The sequence below is a fragment of the Leucoraja erinacea genome, chromosome 17 (genome assembly GCF_028641065.1).
Source record: "Leucoraja erinacea ecotype New England chromosome 17, Leri_hhj_1, whole genome shotgun sequence".
NCBI classification, from domain to species: domain Eukaryota; kingdom Metazoa; phylum Chordata; class Chondrichthyes; order Rajiformes; family Rajidae; genus Leucoraja; species Leucoraja erinaceus.
The window spans coordinates 29,507,090-29,524,860 of record NC_073393.1 but is presented as its reverse complement, the minus strand read 5'-3'; the positions used below and the strand labels follow the sequence as shown (position 1 = coordinate 29,524,860).

Here is a 17,771-nt window from a genome sequence, read left to right as displayed (position 1 = left end):
CAAAGGACTACTCTCTAGTGGATGGTTCCCTTAAAATAAAAAGTTAACTTTGCCTTCCAGTTGCCTTCCAGATCTGTTGGGTAATTCCTGAATTTTCATTTTGTTATTTAAACTTTCTAGTTGTAATTTACTTATTAATTTCTCCATTCATTCAGCATCTCCGAAAAAGCCTTCCATTATGGCCTTTTCCGAGCACCTCCTTGGAATGAAGTACAAAGTACTTTGCAATGCGTCTAACTTCTGCCTCCTCTGATATAATTATTTTGTTGTGTTCAGCCTTCCTGGATATCTCTGTGGCATATGTTTCAGAATTTTGTTGTCATCCACTTTCGAGGATATTGGAGGACAGCCAATGATTTAAACTAACAAACAAAAGTATTTTATTTACATAAAGAAACTTTTATTGTGCAGAGCAGCATTGCTCACAATGATTTCCTCAGAAGTGTCTCAGTATAGAAGCATTTGTAATAATATACAGAGAAACCTTTTAAAAGGTTATTAATTTTTACCACTTTTGTTAAAAATAGACTTGAATGTCAAGAAGCAGCAGCTTATGTAGCCAGCAAAGCCCGTGTTGACCTGACTTTGGTAGCTGTCATTTTCCTTTAGTTATTTTACAGTCAGGTTTTCTACTTGACAACAGTTACATGCACAAGATCCAACCTTGTCATTCTAGATAGACATAAAAAGCTGGAGTAACTCAGCGGCAGCATCTCTGCAGAGAAGGAATGGGTGACGTTTCGGGTCGAGACCTTTCTTCAGACTGGTTAGGGATAAGGGAAACAAGAGATATAGATGGTGATGTGAAGAGATAAAGAACAATGAATGAATGATGCAAAAAAGTAATGATGATAAAGGAAACAGGCCATTGTAAACTGTTTGTAGGATGGAAATGAGAAGCTAGTGCGACTTAGGTGGAGGAGGGATAGAGAGAGAAAGGCTACCTGAAGTGAGAGAAATCAATATTCACTGGACTGTAAGCTGCCCAAGCAAAATATGAGATGCTGTTCCTCCAATTTGCATTTAGCCTCACTGACAATGGATGAGACCGAGGACAGAAAGGTCTGTGTAAGAATGGGAAGGAGAATGAAAGTTTCCAGGAACCAGGAGATCAGGTTGGTTCACCTGGGTTGAGCGAAGGTGTTCCATGAAATGATCGCCCAGTCTGCGTTTGGTCTCGCCGATGTATAAGAGTCCACATCTTGAACAACGGATACAGTAGATGAAGTTGGAGGAGGTGCAAGTGAACCTATGCCTAACCTGAAAGGACTGTCAGGGTCCCTGGACAGAGTCGAGGAAGGAGGTATAGCAACAGGAGTTGCATCCTCTACGGTTGCAAGGGAAGGTACCTGGGGAGGGGGTGGTTTGGGTGGGAAGAGAGGAGTTAACCAGGGAGTTGCGGAGGGAATGTTCTCTGCGGAAGATGGAAGGGGGTGGAGATGGGAAAATGTGGCTAGTGGTGGGATCCCGTTGGAGGTGGCGGAAATTTCGGAGGATTATGTGTTGTATTGCGATGGCTGATGGGGTGGAAGGAAAGCATCTTGGTTCACCTTTCAGGAACCTTTGCGTTCTGGGGACAAGCCAAGTGTGATGTCTACGCAGCTCAGTGGTAAGTGTAAACAATGAGACACATCTCACTGTTTCTGGGCAAATGTGTCAAATCCCTGTAATAAAAAAAGCAAACAAAAAAAGCACAGGAAAAAATTATCCGACAAATCCATCTACATTCAGCATTTTATCTATCTTCTTCCTCATGTCCGGCCATCTTCTATATCATGTCTTTCCGGTTGGTCATTGATGGTTGACGGTCGCTGGTTGCAGAATTGGCTACTTCAGTCAGTCACTCTGGTACAGTTTCTGTCGTCAGCATTGCCCGGGGTGTGCCACGTGGAGGCTTCTGCTTGAATCCCAGCATTTTATCTATGCTTAGTTACTATCTTCTTCACTGCTTACTACCTGAGCTGAGAGTAGATTCCTCTGCCACGGGGCCCACTTAGGCACGGGGCCCAATTGGGAGCAATTGGTTCAATCGGCTTAAGGCCGGCCCTGCTTACTACATTTTCGTTTAGTGCCATTTGGAAACTGATGTTATATGATCGCAATAACTGGAAACATTGCGTATTATCCAAGTCACTTAGTAAAGATTGATCTTCAAAAATGACCTTATAAAAGATGCCAAACTATTTGTGAATTTAGATAGTTACTAATTCAATAGATCTGCCTACCATACATAATATTCATACGGAATATTTTGACTTGATTTCAGTGGTTTTGGTCCCTATCCAAGCATTTGTTGTCAGATTGACTGACAAATTGTTGAAACAAAATATAACAAGATGTACAAGAACATTCTTCTGTGGTTAGAGCTGTTCCTTTCTTTCCCCTTGCATACCCTGCCAGGATGGTTTAATGTTAAAACAAGCTGTCAAACATTCTTCTGAAGGCTCATTCACAAAGTTCACCACCCCTCGCTTCCCCCCACCCATTGCAAAGTAAAGCTTCTTGTAGAAAGCAACACTTTCAGCTCTAGAAAACTGAATAACCTGATAAATGAGAGTTTCTAAGCATTGAATTGAATACTTTATTATCACATGTGACAGGTCACATTGAAATTCTTTGCTTGCACACTCAAGATATGCAAATAGTCGCCCATAAAGGGCGCTTACAAAGTTACAAAGTTACACCCGCGCCAGGTCCCCCCCTAATGCAAAGTATCAGCTTATGTGCAAATTTGGTTTAATATGGGAGGGATAAATTTACTGAATCTAGCAAATTCTTCTGTGATTAGGACATGTGATTATTCATTAAATATGTTTACTCTTCTTATAGTAACATGAAGACATAAAGAGCGGCACAGTGATGCAGCGAGAGATTTGCTGCCTTCACCCATGTGACCGCATGGATTTTATCCGGGTGCTCCAGGTTCCACCCCTATTCCAAATCGGGCAGGTTTGTAAATTAATATGCTTCTGTAAATTGCCCTTTGTGAGTGGATAACATAGTACTAGTGTGAACTGGTGATCGCAGGTCAGCATGGACTGTGGGCCGAAGCCTCTTACACGTCACTATCACATCTTCCACTTCCAAACCTGGCAACATGTTCCAGACTCCCACCACTCTCTGTGTAAAAATAACATATACCGCCAATCTTCTTTAAACTTTCCCCTTCTCACCTTAAAGATACGCCTTCTAGTATTTGGCATTTAAACCATTAACCATATAAACCATATAACAATTAGGAGAAAGCCATCTGCCCTACAAGTCCGTGCCGAACAACCCTTTCCATGCCTCACTTCATACCATTCCATTCCCTTCTCATCCATATGCCTATCCAATTTATTTTTAAATGATACCAATGAACCTGCCTCCACCACTTCTGAAGCTCACGCTACCAGAGTAAAAAGTTCCCCCTCAATTACCCCTAAATTCTGTCCCTTAATCCTGAAGTCATGTCCTAGCGAATATACAAGTTCTAAAATTGTGAATGAATGATCCAGAAATGCAAGTTTTATTTCCAAGATAGCAGCTAGGAAATTTAATTTCATCAATTGAAATAATTCTTGAATTAAAATTCTAGAGGTGGCATTTAATTTACTGTAAAGTAAATGAAATTGGCTTCCCCTACTGGTTTGCTCTGTCTATAACTCCATGCTGTTAACTACCTTAAATATTAACTTGGGATGGAAGTATATGTTGCTGGAGCCTATAATGCCATATCGCAATAATAAATAAAATGAATAAAAATTCTGATAATGATGAAAGCAGATAATCAAATTACAAATTTGAAAAGGTGACGTTTCAGGTCGGGACGCTTCTACAGACCTAACCGGAAACATCACCTATCCGTGTTTTCTAGGGAAGGTGTCTAACCCGCTGAGTTACTCCAGCACTTTGTGTCCTTCTTTGTAAACCATCTGCAATTCCTTATTTGTGCAGAGTTGAAAAGACTGATTTGCAGTATGTTACCCATATGGTTCGGTTATTAAAAAAAATACTGAGTTATTTAATCAAATGTGTGCACTATTTCTTCATGTGAAGCATATTCCCCCACTAGTCAAATTTATGCACAATGTTCCATCTAATATTGCAGTTTGGGAGGCACAGTGGTACAGCAGTAGAGTTGCTGCCTTACAGATCCAAAGATCCGGGTTCGATCCTGACTACGGGTGCTGTCTATACAGAGTTTGTACATTTTCCCTGTGACTGTGTGGGTTTCCTCTGGGTATCTGGTTTCCTCCAACATTACAAAGACATAGAGGTTTGTAGGTTAGTTGTCTTCTGAAAAATTGTAAATTGTCCTTAGTCTGTAGGATGGTGTTAATGTATGGGGTGATCACTGGTCGGCGTGGACTCAGTGGGCCGAAGGGCCTGTTTCCATGCAGTATCTCTCGTCTAAAGTCTACAGTATACTGAAGCAGTAAAAATTAACATGAAACTAGTTATTAAATGAACAATGATTTTGGAAGTCAACATATTGGCTTGCATTTCTTCTTTCTTTGTGTTTAGCAATTAGATAATGCCAATGTTAAATCTCATGCAGTTTGGGATAAACAACTTGACATTAGTTTTATCCGGGTTACTTTCGGGTGTGTCATTTGAAAGTTTGTACATTTGGGTAAAGAATGTGTGTGCACCTCTTGGTTGTTGTAGTTAGCAGCCAACATTACAAAGACACAGAGCTAGCTGAATTGTCTTCTGAGATAAATTGGAATATATGTAGGATAGTGATCCAAGTTTAATTTTGGACACTGAAAAACAAGGCCTGTACGATGAAAGCTGAAACGTCTGGAACTCAAAAATATAATTCCAGCCCATTAACATTTAAAGGTAGAACATGAACAATGATTTTGGAATCAACATATTGGCTTTACAAATGGGATGGTTTGCAATTAATAATCCCTATTAAATTGATCCTAAACAAAAAAAAGTTTTTATCCGGTTACTTTCTGTGGCATTTGAAAGTCTGCCATGGGTAAAGAATGCATGTGCACATCAGTTGTTGTAGTTAGCAGCCAAATATAACACACAGCTAGCTGAAGGAGTTGAGATATCTTGGAATATATTGTAGTGATCCCAAGTTTAATTTTAACACTGAAAAACAAGTTCTACGATGAAAGCTGAAACTTACTGGAACTCAAAAATATAATTCCAGCCCATTAATTTTAAAGGTAGAAAATGCTTTTTAATAGCAACCTTTACAAATGGGATTATTTGTTAATAACATGAATTGATCCTAACAAAACTTCTGTTTTGATCAAACTAAGAATTTATTCCTTGGAGTGCAAGAGGTGAAGGGGGTGATCTTGTAGAAGTGTATGAAATCATGAAGGAAATTGATAATGTGACTGTGAAGAGACTCTTACCCAGAGTAAGGGAATCAAGAGCCAGAGGATATGGGATCAAGGTGAGGGTGGAAAGATTTAATAGGCAACTTTGTAACTCTGAGTGTGGTGGGAATATGGGACAAGCTGCAAGAGCAGGTAGTCGAGGCAGGTACAATAACAACATTTAAAAGGCACTCGGGCAAATGGATAGAAAAGGTTTAGAGGGAAATGAACCAAATGTGGGTAAATGGGATGATTTTAGATGGGGCATGGATGAGTTGGATCAAAGGGCCCGTTTCTCTCTAGAATTTAGGAGATTGAGAGGGGATCTTATAGAAACTTACAAAATTCTTAAGGGGTTGGACAGGCTAGATGCAGGAAGATTGTTCCCGATGTTAGGGAAGTCCAGGACAAGGGGTCATAGCTTAAGGATAAGGGGGAAATCCTTTAAAACCGAGATGAGAAGAACTTTTTTCACACAGAGAGTGGTGAATCTCTGGAACTCTATGCCACAGAGGGTAGTTGAGGCCAGTTCATTGGCTATATTTAAGAGGGAGTTAGATGTGGCCCTTGTGGCTAAGGGGATTAGGGGGTATGGAGAGAAGGCAGGTACGGGATACTGAGTTGGATGATCAGCCATGATCATATTGAATGGCGGTGCAGGCTCGAAGGGCCGAATGGCCTATTCCTGCACCTAATTTCTATTTCTATGTTTCTATGTTTCTATGCTATATGACCCTATATATATGGTAGTCCCATGAAAGGGCATTAGATATGGCTTAGTTGACAAAACTCTTGGCTGAGTCAAAATATTCAACAGTGAGAATTTTACACTGTCAGAGGTGCTGTCTTTTGTGTGACATTGAACCCTCACAAGTTGATGCAAAAGCTCTGAAGATAGCATTATATAGAGAGAAATCAAGCTTTTATTTTTGATTTGGACAATATTTAACAAAACAATATTTCTAAGATTCTGTTCTTTACCTTATTGTTACATGTGGGAATTAGTTGTGTTGAAATTGACAACCATGTTACCTTCACTGCAACAGTGATTTAAAGGATACACAGAGGATGGTGGGTGCCTGGAAGACACTTCCAGAGGTGCTGGTGGAGGCAGATAAGACAGTGGCATTTAAGAGGCTTTACGATAAGCAGATGGCTCTATACGGTATGGAGATATGTGGATCACGTGCAGGCAGATAACATGAGCTTATCTGAGCTTCATGTTGAGCATAGACATTGTGGGCAGAAGGACCTGCTCCCATGCTATACTGTTCTATGTTCTATACGATAGTTTAGCTGTTGGGATTTTCTGAATCAAATATTAAAGCTTCTAGATAAATCAAAGTCTTATTTTCAAATGGTTATTGATACATGTTACTTAATTTTAATCAGCTGTTGCTATTGGGGTAACTATGCTGACGACATGTTAGGATAATTTCACCAGTAAATTGTTTATTACAGCGGGTTAAAATGGTAGTGGTGTGCATGCCATTCTTGGAAAATCTGTGAAGATTGTTTGGTAACTTAAGCAGATAGATAAAATCTTTTTTTTGTTTGTTCCTAATTTATTTCTATTGCGCCTTAAACATTGCCTTGAGGAATTTAAGACAAGGTTAGCCAAGTGGCAATGCAGACGTACATGTGTTGAGCTGCTCAGACTCCTAACAACATGGCAATCCGTTTCATGCAAACTAGTATCTCAAACAAGCTGCTGAGACAAGAGTCTACTGTCAAGTCAACAGTGTTATATGTCCCAAAAAGAACAATGAAATTTTTGCAGCAGCACAACAGAATGTGTAAACATAATACTCAGTAAACAATATAATAAACAAAAAGAAGTTAATATATATATATATATATATATTACATACACACACACACCGACATTAATCTATGTGTGTGTTTGTCTTATTGCACTATTATTGTTTGTTTGATGGTAGAGTTGCTGCCTTACAACGCCAGGGACCTGCGTTCGATCTTGACTATGGGTGCTGACTTTACGGAGTTTGTACGTTCTCCGTGTTGGTTTTCTCCAGGTGCTCTGGTTTCCTCCCACACTACAAAGATGTACAGGTTTGTAGGATAATTTGCTTTGTTAAGTTGTAAAAAGATTGTTCCTAGTGTGTGTAGGTTCATGTATGGAGTGATCGTTGGTCGGCGCGGACTCGATGGGCTGAATGGCCTGTTCCGCTCTGTATCTCTGAAGTCGTAAGCCTAAAATCTAAAATAGAAAATATCCAATTGACATCCACTTTGAGTGGTCCTTACCTACAGTTACAAAGTGTAAGTGGGGTTTGACATCCTCAGGTGGACTCCACTCATGACTTAGTATACTGTGGACAGCACAGCCTAATCCACTTCATTGTTGCTCTGTGTCTTCGAATTGACTTTGAAATACTTGTCAAAAAAATACCATGTTTTGTAACATTTGCTCAAATAACTAATGTGCCTAAAATGGCATCACATTTCCCAATACCAACAACTTTCCCAATTTCCCACCACAGGCATCACCTCTTTACAACAGCATTTATGCATGGGTATAAAAGGAATTGCAGCTCATTATTGTGGAGTGAGAATCTGGAGCTTAATATCCTCACATTAGACACAATGCAGCAGGTAGCAATTAGACATTGCATGCAAATCATACCATATTACATTTCTATGGTTAATTGTTTCCATCTTTTTTTCAACTAGTTAAATGTGTTTTCAACTATTATCTTTATACGAATTAACTTCATTAGGCATGGTATGAGTAGGTAAGGAAAATCACTCTTTAATGTTCCTTTTCAAAATTATCTTGCCATTGTTTTTTAATTTAGCGGTATCACTCAGCGCTGAACTTTTACATCACATGCACTTCAGGATCAACCAGTTCAATCATTTCCTCATTTAACTTGATGAACAACAGCTTGATGTAAAGCCTTGAAATCATCTATCTTATTTCTGTGGTACAAATTAATTACATTCTTCAGTCTTCGGAATGCTGATCTTGTGTGACTCATCAACTCTATCCACACAAACATGAAAAAGTGTCTGTTTCTCATATGTCTGAGAAATGGCCTCTGCTGTGTAGTATTTGGTGACATTTGCTCAATTTAGGAATCATCTGTTTCTGAATACCGCAAAGCCTGTGGAAATTCCTGTTAAACCACCGCACTGGAAAAGAGTTCAGCACAGCTGTGCCTGTGAGTGTGGCCCTCACTATATGGCGAAAGGGTCAGGTATCCATATCACCTCCTACGAGGGTAAATGGGGGAGTGAATGTCTGTCGGGTGTTGAGGAAAGTGGCGTGAGGGGTACCGGTGGAGATAGTGTGAAGAAAGTTTGCAGAAGTTTAGTTTAATTTAGAGATACAGCGCGGAACCTGGCCCTTCGACCCACCAAATCCGCACTGACCAGCGATTCCCACACACTAACACTATCCTGCACACTAGGGACTATTTACAATTTTTACTGAATCCAGTACATCTACATACCTGCACATCTTTGGAGTGTGGGAGGAAACCGGAGCATCTGGAAAAAAGCAATCACAGGGATAACGCACAATCTCCTTACAGATGGCACCCGTAGTCAGGATTGAACCTGGGTCTCTGGCACTGTAAGGCAGCAACTCTACCGCTGTGCCACCTTGTCGCCCACTACTACACTCTCTCTATTTTCACCATGAGGCAGCAAAAATGGATGTGATGACTTAGGTTTAACAAAATTTTGCTTTGGATGGACAAATATTTTTGCAAAATGGAAATGAGTGTCCCACTTTTATTAATGCACAATCTAGGCCAGTGATGCATACCCGCCCTATGTGTACATGCATACCCGCCCTATGTGTACATGCATACCCACCCTATGTGTACATGCATACCCGCCCCATGTGTACATGTGTGTGACATTGGGATCGAAGGACATTGAACTTGTAGAATGTCTTTTACAAGGCATTGCAGGTTGGGTATTTTTAAGGTGGGGATTGACAGACTTAATTAGTAAGGGCATCAGGGGTTTTGGGGAGAAGGCAAGAGAATGGGGTTGAGAGGGAAAGACAGATTGGCCATTATTGAATGTGTAAGAATGAACTGCAGATGCTGGTTTAGACCGAAGATAGACACAAAAGGCTGGAGTAACTCAGCGGGTCAGGCAGCATCTCTGGAGAGAAGAAGGTTCTCGACTCGAAACCTCATCCATTCCTTCTCTCTAGAGATGCTGCCTGTCCTGCTGAGTTATTCCAGCTTTTTGTATCTATCTTCAGCCATGATTGAATGGCGGAGTAGACTTGATGGGCTAAATCTGCTCTAATAATTGATGCTTTTGAATGTCAGATGAATTAGGATCCTGAGCAACTGATGTGGAAAGGAATGGGAACTAGCTGTCAAAGGCAAGTTATTACTGTTTCTAATCATTCCCTGCCATTAGAGAAAATTAAAAATAATTAAAGTAGTTGAAAATAACTTTAAAATAATACTCAAAAATAACTAAAATAATTAAAAAATAAATATTATCTGGAGCAAATTCATTGGAAGTATTCATATCAATTAAAATAAAATGGCAAACAATGGAGTTTTGTTGAACCTTTTCAAAAAAGAGAAGTGAGCCCGTTCAAATGAATGCAGCTGAGTCAGATACAACAACCATGGGTGGTTTATGTGTGAATGATCCAACTTTATCCATGCCAGCCTTGTTGTCAGTTTGATATGATCAGGAATCTATCCTCTATTAGGTTAGTGAATCCAAGTGGAGCAAGAAGTCTGATATGCTATTGCAGAAACTGCAAGTACAGAATATGCCTATCTGTGATGGTATGTTATTGGGAGCTCTCTGCCAAATCACTGGTGAAACGCGAGTGCTTTTAAGCCCATTATCTAAAATCATCACCGTCGGAAGGATGCAATGTATGCTAAATATGGGAAACAAAACCAATCCATTTAAGGAGATAGTCATAGATTCATAGTCATAGACTGTACAGTGTGGAAACAGGCCCTACCACCCAACTTGCCCACACCAGCCAACATGTCCCAGCTACACTAGTCCCACCCGCCTACGTTTGGTCCATATCCCTCCAAACTTGTCCTATCCATGTACCTGTCTAACTGTTTCTTAAACGTTGGGATAGTCCCAGCCTCAACTACCTCCTCTGGCAGCTTGTTCCATACACCCACCACCCTTTGTGTGAAAAAGTTACCCCTCAGATTCCTATTAACTCTTTTCCCCTCTGAAGTTGTTGAATTCAGCATTAAGACTGGGTGCCTGTATTGTACCAAGCTGGAGGCTGTTCCTCGAGCATATGATGAACTTCACTGGAACAGTGCAAAAGGCCAAGAAGGCAGGGTTGGTGCGAGATAGAGAATTAAAGAGACTTTATCATTTAAGGAAAGCTAAACCACTTAGGAATGATTAAATAATATTGATTTGAGGAATTGTGGAATTGATTGTAGTAGCAATGTTACAAAATTTTGAGATTTTAAAAATCAAGTCTGCAATTTATCCCATCAGATAAAGCATAACAATAAGTTTAATTTGACACCAAATTCATTTTCATATCTCAAGTATTAAAAAAGTTATGGCCATTTTCATACTCGGAAATTAGCATCTTGTTCCCTATTGATTTTCAATGGACATTACAAAAAGCTGTGATCTTGGATAGTCAAAAGCCCATTTCTTAAGGAAAGATTAACATTTTTAAATAGCCTAAGTGTCCAAAGATTATTCACAAATAATTCACAATATAACATGATTTTTATATCTAATTTACATTAATTTATAGGCCAAATGGAAGGAATTTAGTGTTCAATTGCTGTAAATAAATGCCCATTTAAATCGGCTTTCTAGTGGGTTCATGTGAACGCGCTGGTTTAGAACGTTCACATCGCGCTGGATTAGTGCCCTCAAATGCCGAGAAAAATACTGCGGGATATAAAAAGCCCAAAATGAACTACTCGCTATAGATAACTTGATATACAGGGTTATATATATGCCCCATTTAATGTAAAAATAAGGTACATACCTTTAATTGTTTGCTTTATAAAACCCTGGGGCTGCGAGAGGTTGCGGAATGAGAGAGTAATTTTAAAACTATTATAACTATATTATCGAGGCCTATAAAACTAATAATACCTTTTGCGACCGGGTCTTGCAGCGATTTTTCGTTAATGATTTACTAGGCTGAACATCTGCGATTAGAACAGCCTAGTAAAAATCGCGTTTTAAACCCGCCCCCTCCAAACTGCGCCAAAATCGCGGACATGGCTGTGGGCAGATTCCCAATGACGATTCAGGTAGGTTTTGTAACATACCTAATTGTAGACTTTTGGAGAGCTCCCCCTCCCCTCACCCCACTCACCATCAACAACACCACATCTGTGGAGTCTTTTAAGTTCCTGGGAACCATCATCTCCAAGGACCTTAAATTGGGGGCCACCATTGACTCCAAGTCAAATTGGAGGAACAGAGGATGTACTTCCTGCGGCAGCTGAGGAAGCACAATCTGCCACAGGCAATGATGGTCCAATTCTATACGGCTATCGTAGAGTCTGTCCTCACCTTCTCCATCATGGTCTGGTTTGGCTCAGCCACCAAGCACGACATCCGGAGGCTGCAGCGAATCGCCTGATCAGCTGAGAAGGTTATTGGCTGCAACCTTCCCTCCATTGACGAATTGTACACTGCAAGGGTCAGGAAGCGAGCGGGTAAGATCATCTCTGACCCCTCTCACCCTGTCCACAAACCCTTTGAATCACTTCCCTCTGGAAGGCGACTGCAGATCATAACAGAGTACTGTTATGATCTGCAGAATCAAAGAGGATAAATGTTTAAAATTTCCTGATTTTAAATTGACAATAATCTTTGTGTCTGTAATAAGGTAAAATATCTTGGACATTTTATTACAGAACAAATGACAGATGATGCGGATATTTATAGGCAATGCCGTATGCTGCATGTATTGGCGAATATTCTCTTACGTAAGTTTGATGCATGTACAGATGTGGTGAAGATGTCTTTGTTTAGAGCATATTGTACACCACTCTATACTGCACACTTGTGGTCAAACTACAGAAAAACAAGTTTACAGAGACTAAAGGTGGCTTATATTGATGCCATGAGAATACTGCTAAGGAAACCTAGATGGTGTAGTGCTAGTGAAATGTTTGTGGCTGCAGAAGTCAGTACTTTAGAAGCTATCCTAAGAAATCATATGTATAAATTTATTTGCAGGATTAATTACTCTGAACACGTAATTATCTTGGTCTTATCAGTGCTAGTGAAATGTTTGTGGCTGCGGGAGTCAGTACTTTAGAAGCTATCCTAAGAAATCATGTGTATACATTTATTTGCAGGATTAATGACTATGACATGTAATTATCTTGGTCTTATCAAACATAAGGTTTAGCACTACACGCTACCAATCCCAGTTGTGGAGACATTGTTATAGTTGTCTCGTTGTAGGACACTGATCTTTCTTTTTATTCTGGATTTTAAGTCATGTATTGTGTTTTTGTATATAAATTATGATGCTCTTATAAGTAATTTACTAAGCTTTTATATGTATTTTATGGTGTTTTTATATGCAATGTATTTTATGTAATGTCGTCTTTGGCTGGACCTTGAGTCTGAAAAATGAAGTTTAATAATTTAATAACATAACTCACAATCCTAATATTCCCAATATTTTTGTTTTGCATGCAGATTTAGAGGACAGGTTTAAGGTGAGGGGGGAAAGATTTAATAGGAACCCGAGGGTAATTCCACAATATAGGCCAATGATGCATACCCGCCCACAAATGGAGATGGGTACCGAGATACCAGAGGAGGTAGTTGAGGCAGGTACTATAGCAACATTTAACATTTAGACAGGTACATGGATAGGACAGGTTTAGAGGGTTATGGGCAAAATGCAGGCAGGTGGGGCTTGTGCAGATGGGACATGTTGGTTGGTATGGGCAAGTTGGGCCAAAAGGCCTATTCCCACACTGTATGACTACAACTCTATGACTCTATTTGGGAAAATCCACCAGGATGAGTTATGGCTAGAGGTCTTTTTTTTTAAAGCCTGCCTTTAGATAACACTGCCATTAGTAGCCATTTACTGTCCATTACTAACTGTCTGAGAAAGGATGGTCTTATGGGCATTTGGGGGGAGCAACTCATAATCAATCAGACATGAAAAGCTGGAATAACTCAGCGGGACAGGCAGCACCTCTGAAGCGAAGGAATGGGTGACGTTTCGGGACGAGACCCTTCTTCTGACAGTTTGGTTTAAACCAGTATCTGCAGTTCCTTCCTACTCACAATCAATCAGTGTTATGCACAGGAATATGAGTCTTACATATATGGAAGGGGCACACGTTATGTAGCTGTAAATAGGGTGATTAAGGGGCGGGTCTGACCCTATTAAGGCAGCTCTTGGCACGTAAAAGCGTCACACAAAAGCCATACTTGGAGAGGATGGCGGGTTTGCAATCTAAGAGGGGGGAGAGGTCGTGTTTTATCCAACATCGTAAAGAGATCTGGTTAACCATTGCACTGTAACTGGTCTGTGAACATTTAATAAAATGCCTGCCTGGCTTCTGATACGGTGAAGAGGGGGGTTAGTGTTTGGCGGCTGCGCTTGCAAGGGTTGGTATTGTGTGGGAGACGTGCGGTTTTTGCGGGGTCGGGCTGCCTTGCAGCGAGGAAGTGAGACGGTGGGACGGGCAGCAAACCAAATATACTAGCTCCTCTAGTATCTTTGCAGCCAGCCGTGGCTCCCGGCCAAACATTTGGCTCCCGGCTGCGCTATAGAGGAGGAGGAGGAGCCGGAGGTTGCCACCGGTTTTCCCCTCCCCATTGCTTCCTTCCCTCCTCGGGCCACGGCTGCTGTGTGACCGCCTCTCTCTTCAGCCGACCCAGTCCCTCCCGGTCCCAGTCCAAGAGCACGGAGTCCTGCGCTATTGCAGCCGCACGGGTGCTCCCACGGCTGCCACAGGTCCCAGAGCCATGGAGCCTGCAATCAAGTTACAGCCCGGTACGAACAGCCGTGGGTCGGAGCTTGAACAACGTCCGTATGTTTATCCTCGGGAATTGTAACAATTACCAACAAAACACTGGTTCTGTTTCCCATTTTGCAAATAATCAGAGGCCCTTCTCATTTAGAACCCTTTCCATTGCACTGGCCCAGATTGTTTAAAAGCAGGATTACATAGAAACATCGAAAATAGGTGCAGGAGTAGGCCATTCGGCCCTTCGAGCCTGCACCGCCATTCAATATGATCAGGGCTGATCATCCAACTCGGTATCTTGTATCTGCTTTCTCTCCATACCCCCTGATCCCTTTAGCCGCAAGTGCCACATCTAACTCCCTCTTAAATATAGCCAATGAACTGGCCTCAACTCCATTCTGTGGCAGAGAATTCCAGAGATTCACCACTCTGTAAAAAATGTTTTTCTCATCTCAGTCCTAAAAGATTTCCCCCTTATCCTTAAACTGTGACCCCTTGTTCTGGACTTCCCCAACATTGGGAACAATCTTCCTGCATCTAGCCTGTCCAACCCCTTAAGAATTGTGTAAGTTTCTATAAGATCCCCCCTCAACCTTCTAAACTCCAACGAGTACAAGCCAAGTCTATCCAGTCTTTCTTCATATAAAAGTCCTGACATCCCAAGAATCAGTCTGGTGAACCTTTACTGTACTCCCTCTATGGGCTCTATGTAAAAACACATGGCTCTGTATATAATTCTAACCCTCCACTCCCGATTATGGATAGATCTGAACACACCTGTAGGCACAATGACAGATATAGGGAGGTTGCACGGCAGTCGGGTCACGACCCATGACCCGTACTGTTGCCACGCTACGCCAACTGGAGTACACGCGATGAACTGCAGGTAAGCACTGACCATTGTTTCCAGCGTAGCGGGCCCGTTAAAACCCACCGAAATGGTCAATTTTTGCACTAAATAATTACAGAAATCGGGATAAGTGTGAAAGACATTTATCCTACTTCCGAATTCCAAATGTGAGGAGAAATGACGGTAGATAAAAGCGAGAGCTGAAGTGCTTGGCGAACATTAGTCGTTTGCTCACTGCATTTCATCAACAATAAGGCATTATTTGTGTTTTTTCTTGATTCATTTGGCATCTAAAAAGTTTCAGAAGTGATAAATCTGGCTGTAACATTTTAAAATCGTCCATGGTTCTCAAATGGGTTTTTACTAACAAAAAGAAAACGCCTCTGAAGCAAAATTTATCATTTAAAAAAAATCGCAAACCATACATGGGTTTTGAATTACATTTTACTCAGATGCAAACCAAGGAATGGCATAATTGTTAGCTGTTAATTGGACATAATCAACCTCAGCAAATTGACAATATCCTATTGAAAGGGAGTGGATGTTTAAGGTGACAAGACATTTTATTATTTGCCAAAATATACACCTCAATTGCATAATGATAGAAAACTTACTTTTCCACACACCACTCCTAAGTCTGGAGATTTTTTTAATGATAAATTTAGCTTCAGAAGTGTTTTCCTTTTTTACAGCCAGGTTTATCACTTCTGAGAGTTTTTAGATACCAAAGGAATCAAGAAAAAACACAGATAATGCCTTAGTTGATGAGTGAGCAAACGCGATAATTCCCAATATTTTCAATTTTGATATCTGCACAGTCAATGTTCACCAAACACTTTAGCTGTTGTTGTCCCTTCAGCTCTCGCTTCTCTTTACCTTCATTTCGCTTCACTTTTGGAATTCTGAAGTTGGGTACATATTTCTCACGCTTACCCTGACTTCCGCAATTTTTTACAGCGCAAAATTCACCATTTTGGCGTTTTTTAACAGGTAGGAAAGTACTCATTTTGTGCATTAACAACATATACCAGAAGCTGCGATGTCCTCCAGATGGATTGAGAGGCTCCGTGTGTCAAGCCCTATGACCCGGTGACCTTACGTGCAACCCCCCTATACACATAGGGTCTTGTTAATCTTTATTGTTATTGTTAATTTGCTGATAGATTTCCAGAGCCTCGGTCATTTTTAACATATCCTGGGTTAAATGGAGTTTGCACAAGCACTTTGTTAAACTCTCGCATGTCTTCTGGTCCTGTTGCGTTTCATGGGTTTAGTTTAGTTTATTGTCACATGTAGCGAGGTACAGTGAAAAGATTTTGTTGCTTGCTATCCAGCCAGCAGAAAGACAATACATGATTGTAATCAAGCCATCCACAGTGCACAGAGAGATGATAAAAGGAATAATGTTTAGTTCAAGATAAAATTCAATTAAAGATAGTTTGAGGATCTCCAATGATGTGTATAGTATATCACCAGTCAGCGTTAGTAGAACAGAGAAACGTTTGTTTATTTGAATATTAGGATTATAACATCAGCAGCAAGTGTGGTGCAACAACGTTGCAACAATTGTACAAATATTTGAGATAATAGGGGCCTTCAACCTTAAAGTAACACTTATTCTTGCAATATTCCACAGTTATTCTCTTCTGAGCCATTGCTTTTACTTATAGTTTCCAAATTGGCAGATGTGCCATTTGGCTGTTTGTGTTCCAATTTCTGGGATTATTTCTCTGCATATCTCTCCCCCCTCCTCATCTCCATTAAGATAGTCCCCATAACAGTGCCCCAGTATCTCCATTGCAGGGCACTGTGTGAATCCTTGCCAGATTTGACTCCTGTGAAGTTTGTTGTGTTATTTTATTACAAGGGTTCAATAAATAAGCCATGGACCATTGCACATTGGCTTTTCATCATAGTTCAGAAAATGTGCGCAAATTGCACTTACCTGTACCATTACATCGTTTTTGTTCAAATTTACACTAAAAATATATTTGCAAAAGCAAGCTTGAAATTTAACCTGTATCAGTGCCCACAGCTGTATAACATTGCTTATTTTTATATCAATTAAAATCATATTAATAATAACTGGTGCAGTTTTAGCAATATCTTTAAAGTGGATGTTAATATATAGCAATATCAATAATATCAGTGAATCAATTTGTCAAAATGCTTTGAGCAATTTTACTTAAATTATTGCATTCACTGTTTGAAACTACTGAAACCAAGTACACTGAACCATCTGAAGAAGGGTTTCGGCCCGAAACGTTGCCTATTTCCTTCGCTCCATAGATGCTGCTGCACCCGCTGAGTTTCTCCAGCTTTTTTGTGTACACTGAACCATCTCCTGGTTTAATGGTTTTTATTACGAAACAGCATAATAAACATTGCTTTTGAAATTAAAAAAACTTGCCAATAAATGCCTAATTAAAACAAACATCATCCACAATCCCAGCTAGCAGGAATTCTCCTATCTTACTATTTTAAACTGGAGTGTGGGTAGAATCAGTGATTTTTAAACTAGGCTTAAAATCTGTTAGTTCCATAGTTTGGCCAATCACATGTATCACACTGCTAATATCTTATTTTTCAATTCCAACCCTTTGCAATAAGTGTCAACATGATTCCCAA

General features: G+C 40.3%; 1 protein-coding gene across 16 annotated transcripts in view; it reads left to right on the top strand.

Moving 5' to 3' along the window:
* The window catches only part of mthfsd (methenyltetrahydrofolate synthetase domain containing), a 57,109-nt gene that overhangs the window by 11,532 nt on the left and 27,806 nt on the right, over window positions 1-17,771 (top strand). The window contains exon 2 of one of the 16 annotated variants that reach the window (XM_055648900.1): window positions 2,830-2,949. The exons of 2 other annotated variants lie outside the window; for them this stretch is intronic. Coding sequence is in view for 9 of the 14 variants with exons in the window: in XM_055648905.1 (XP_055504880.1) it covers window positions 14,292-14,352 (61 nt within the window). In the remaining 5 variants the exon portion in view is untranslated. 13 more of the 16 variants (XM_055648903.1, XM_055648899.1, XM_055648905.1 and 10 more) reach the window with 13 other exon arrangements.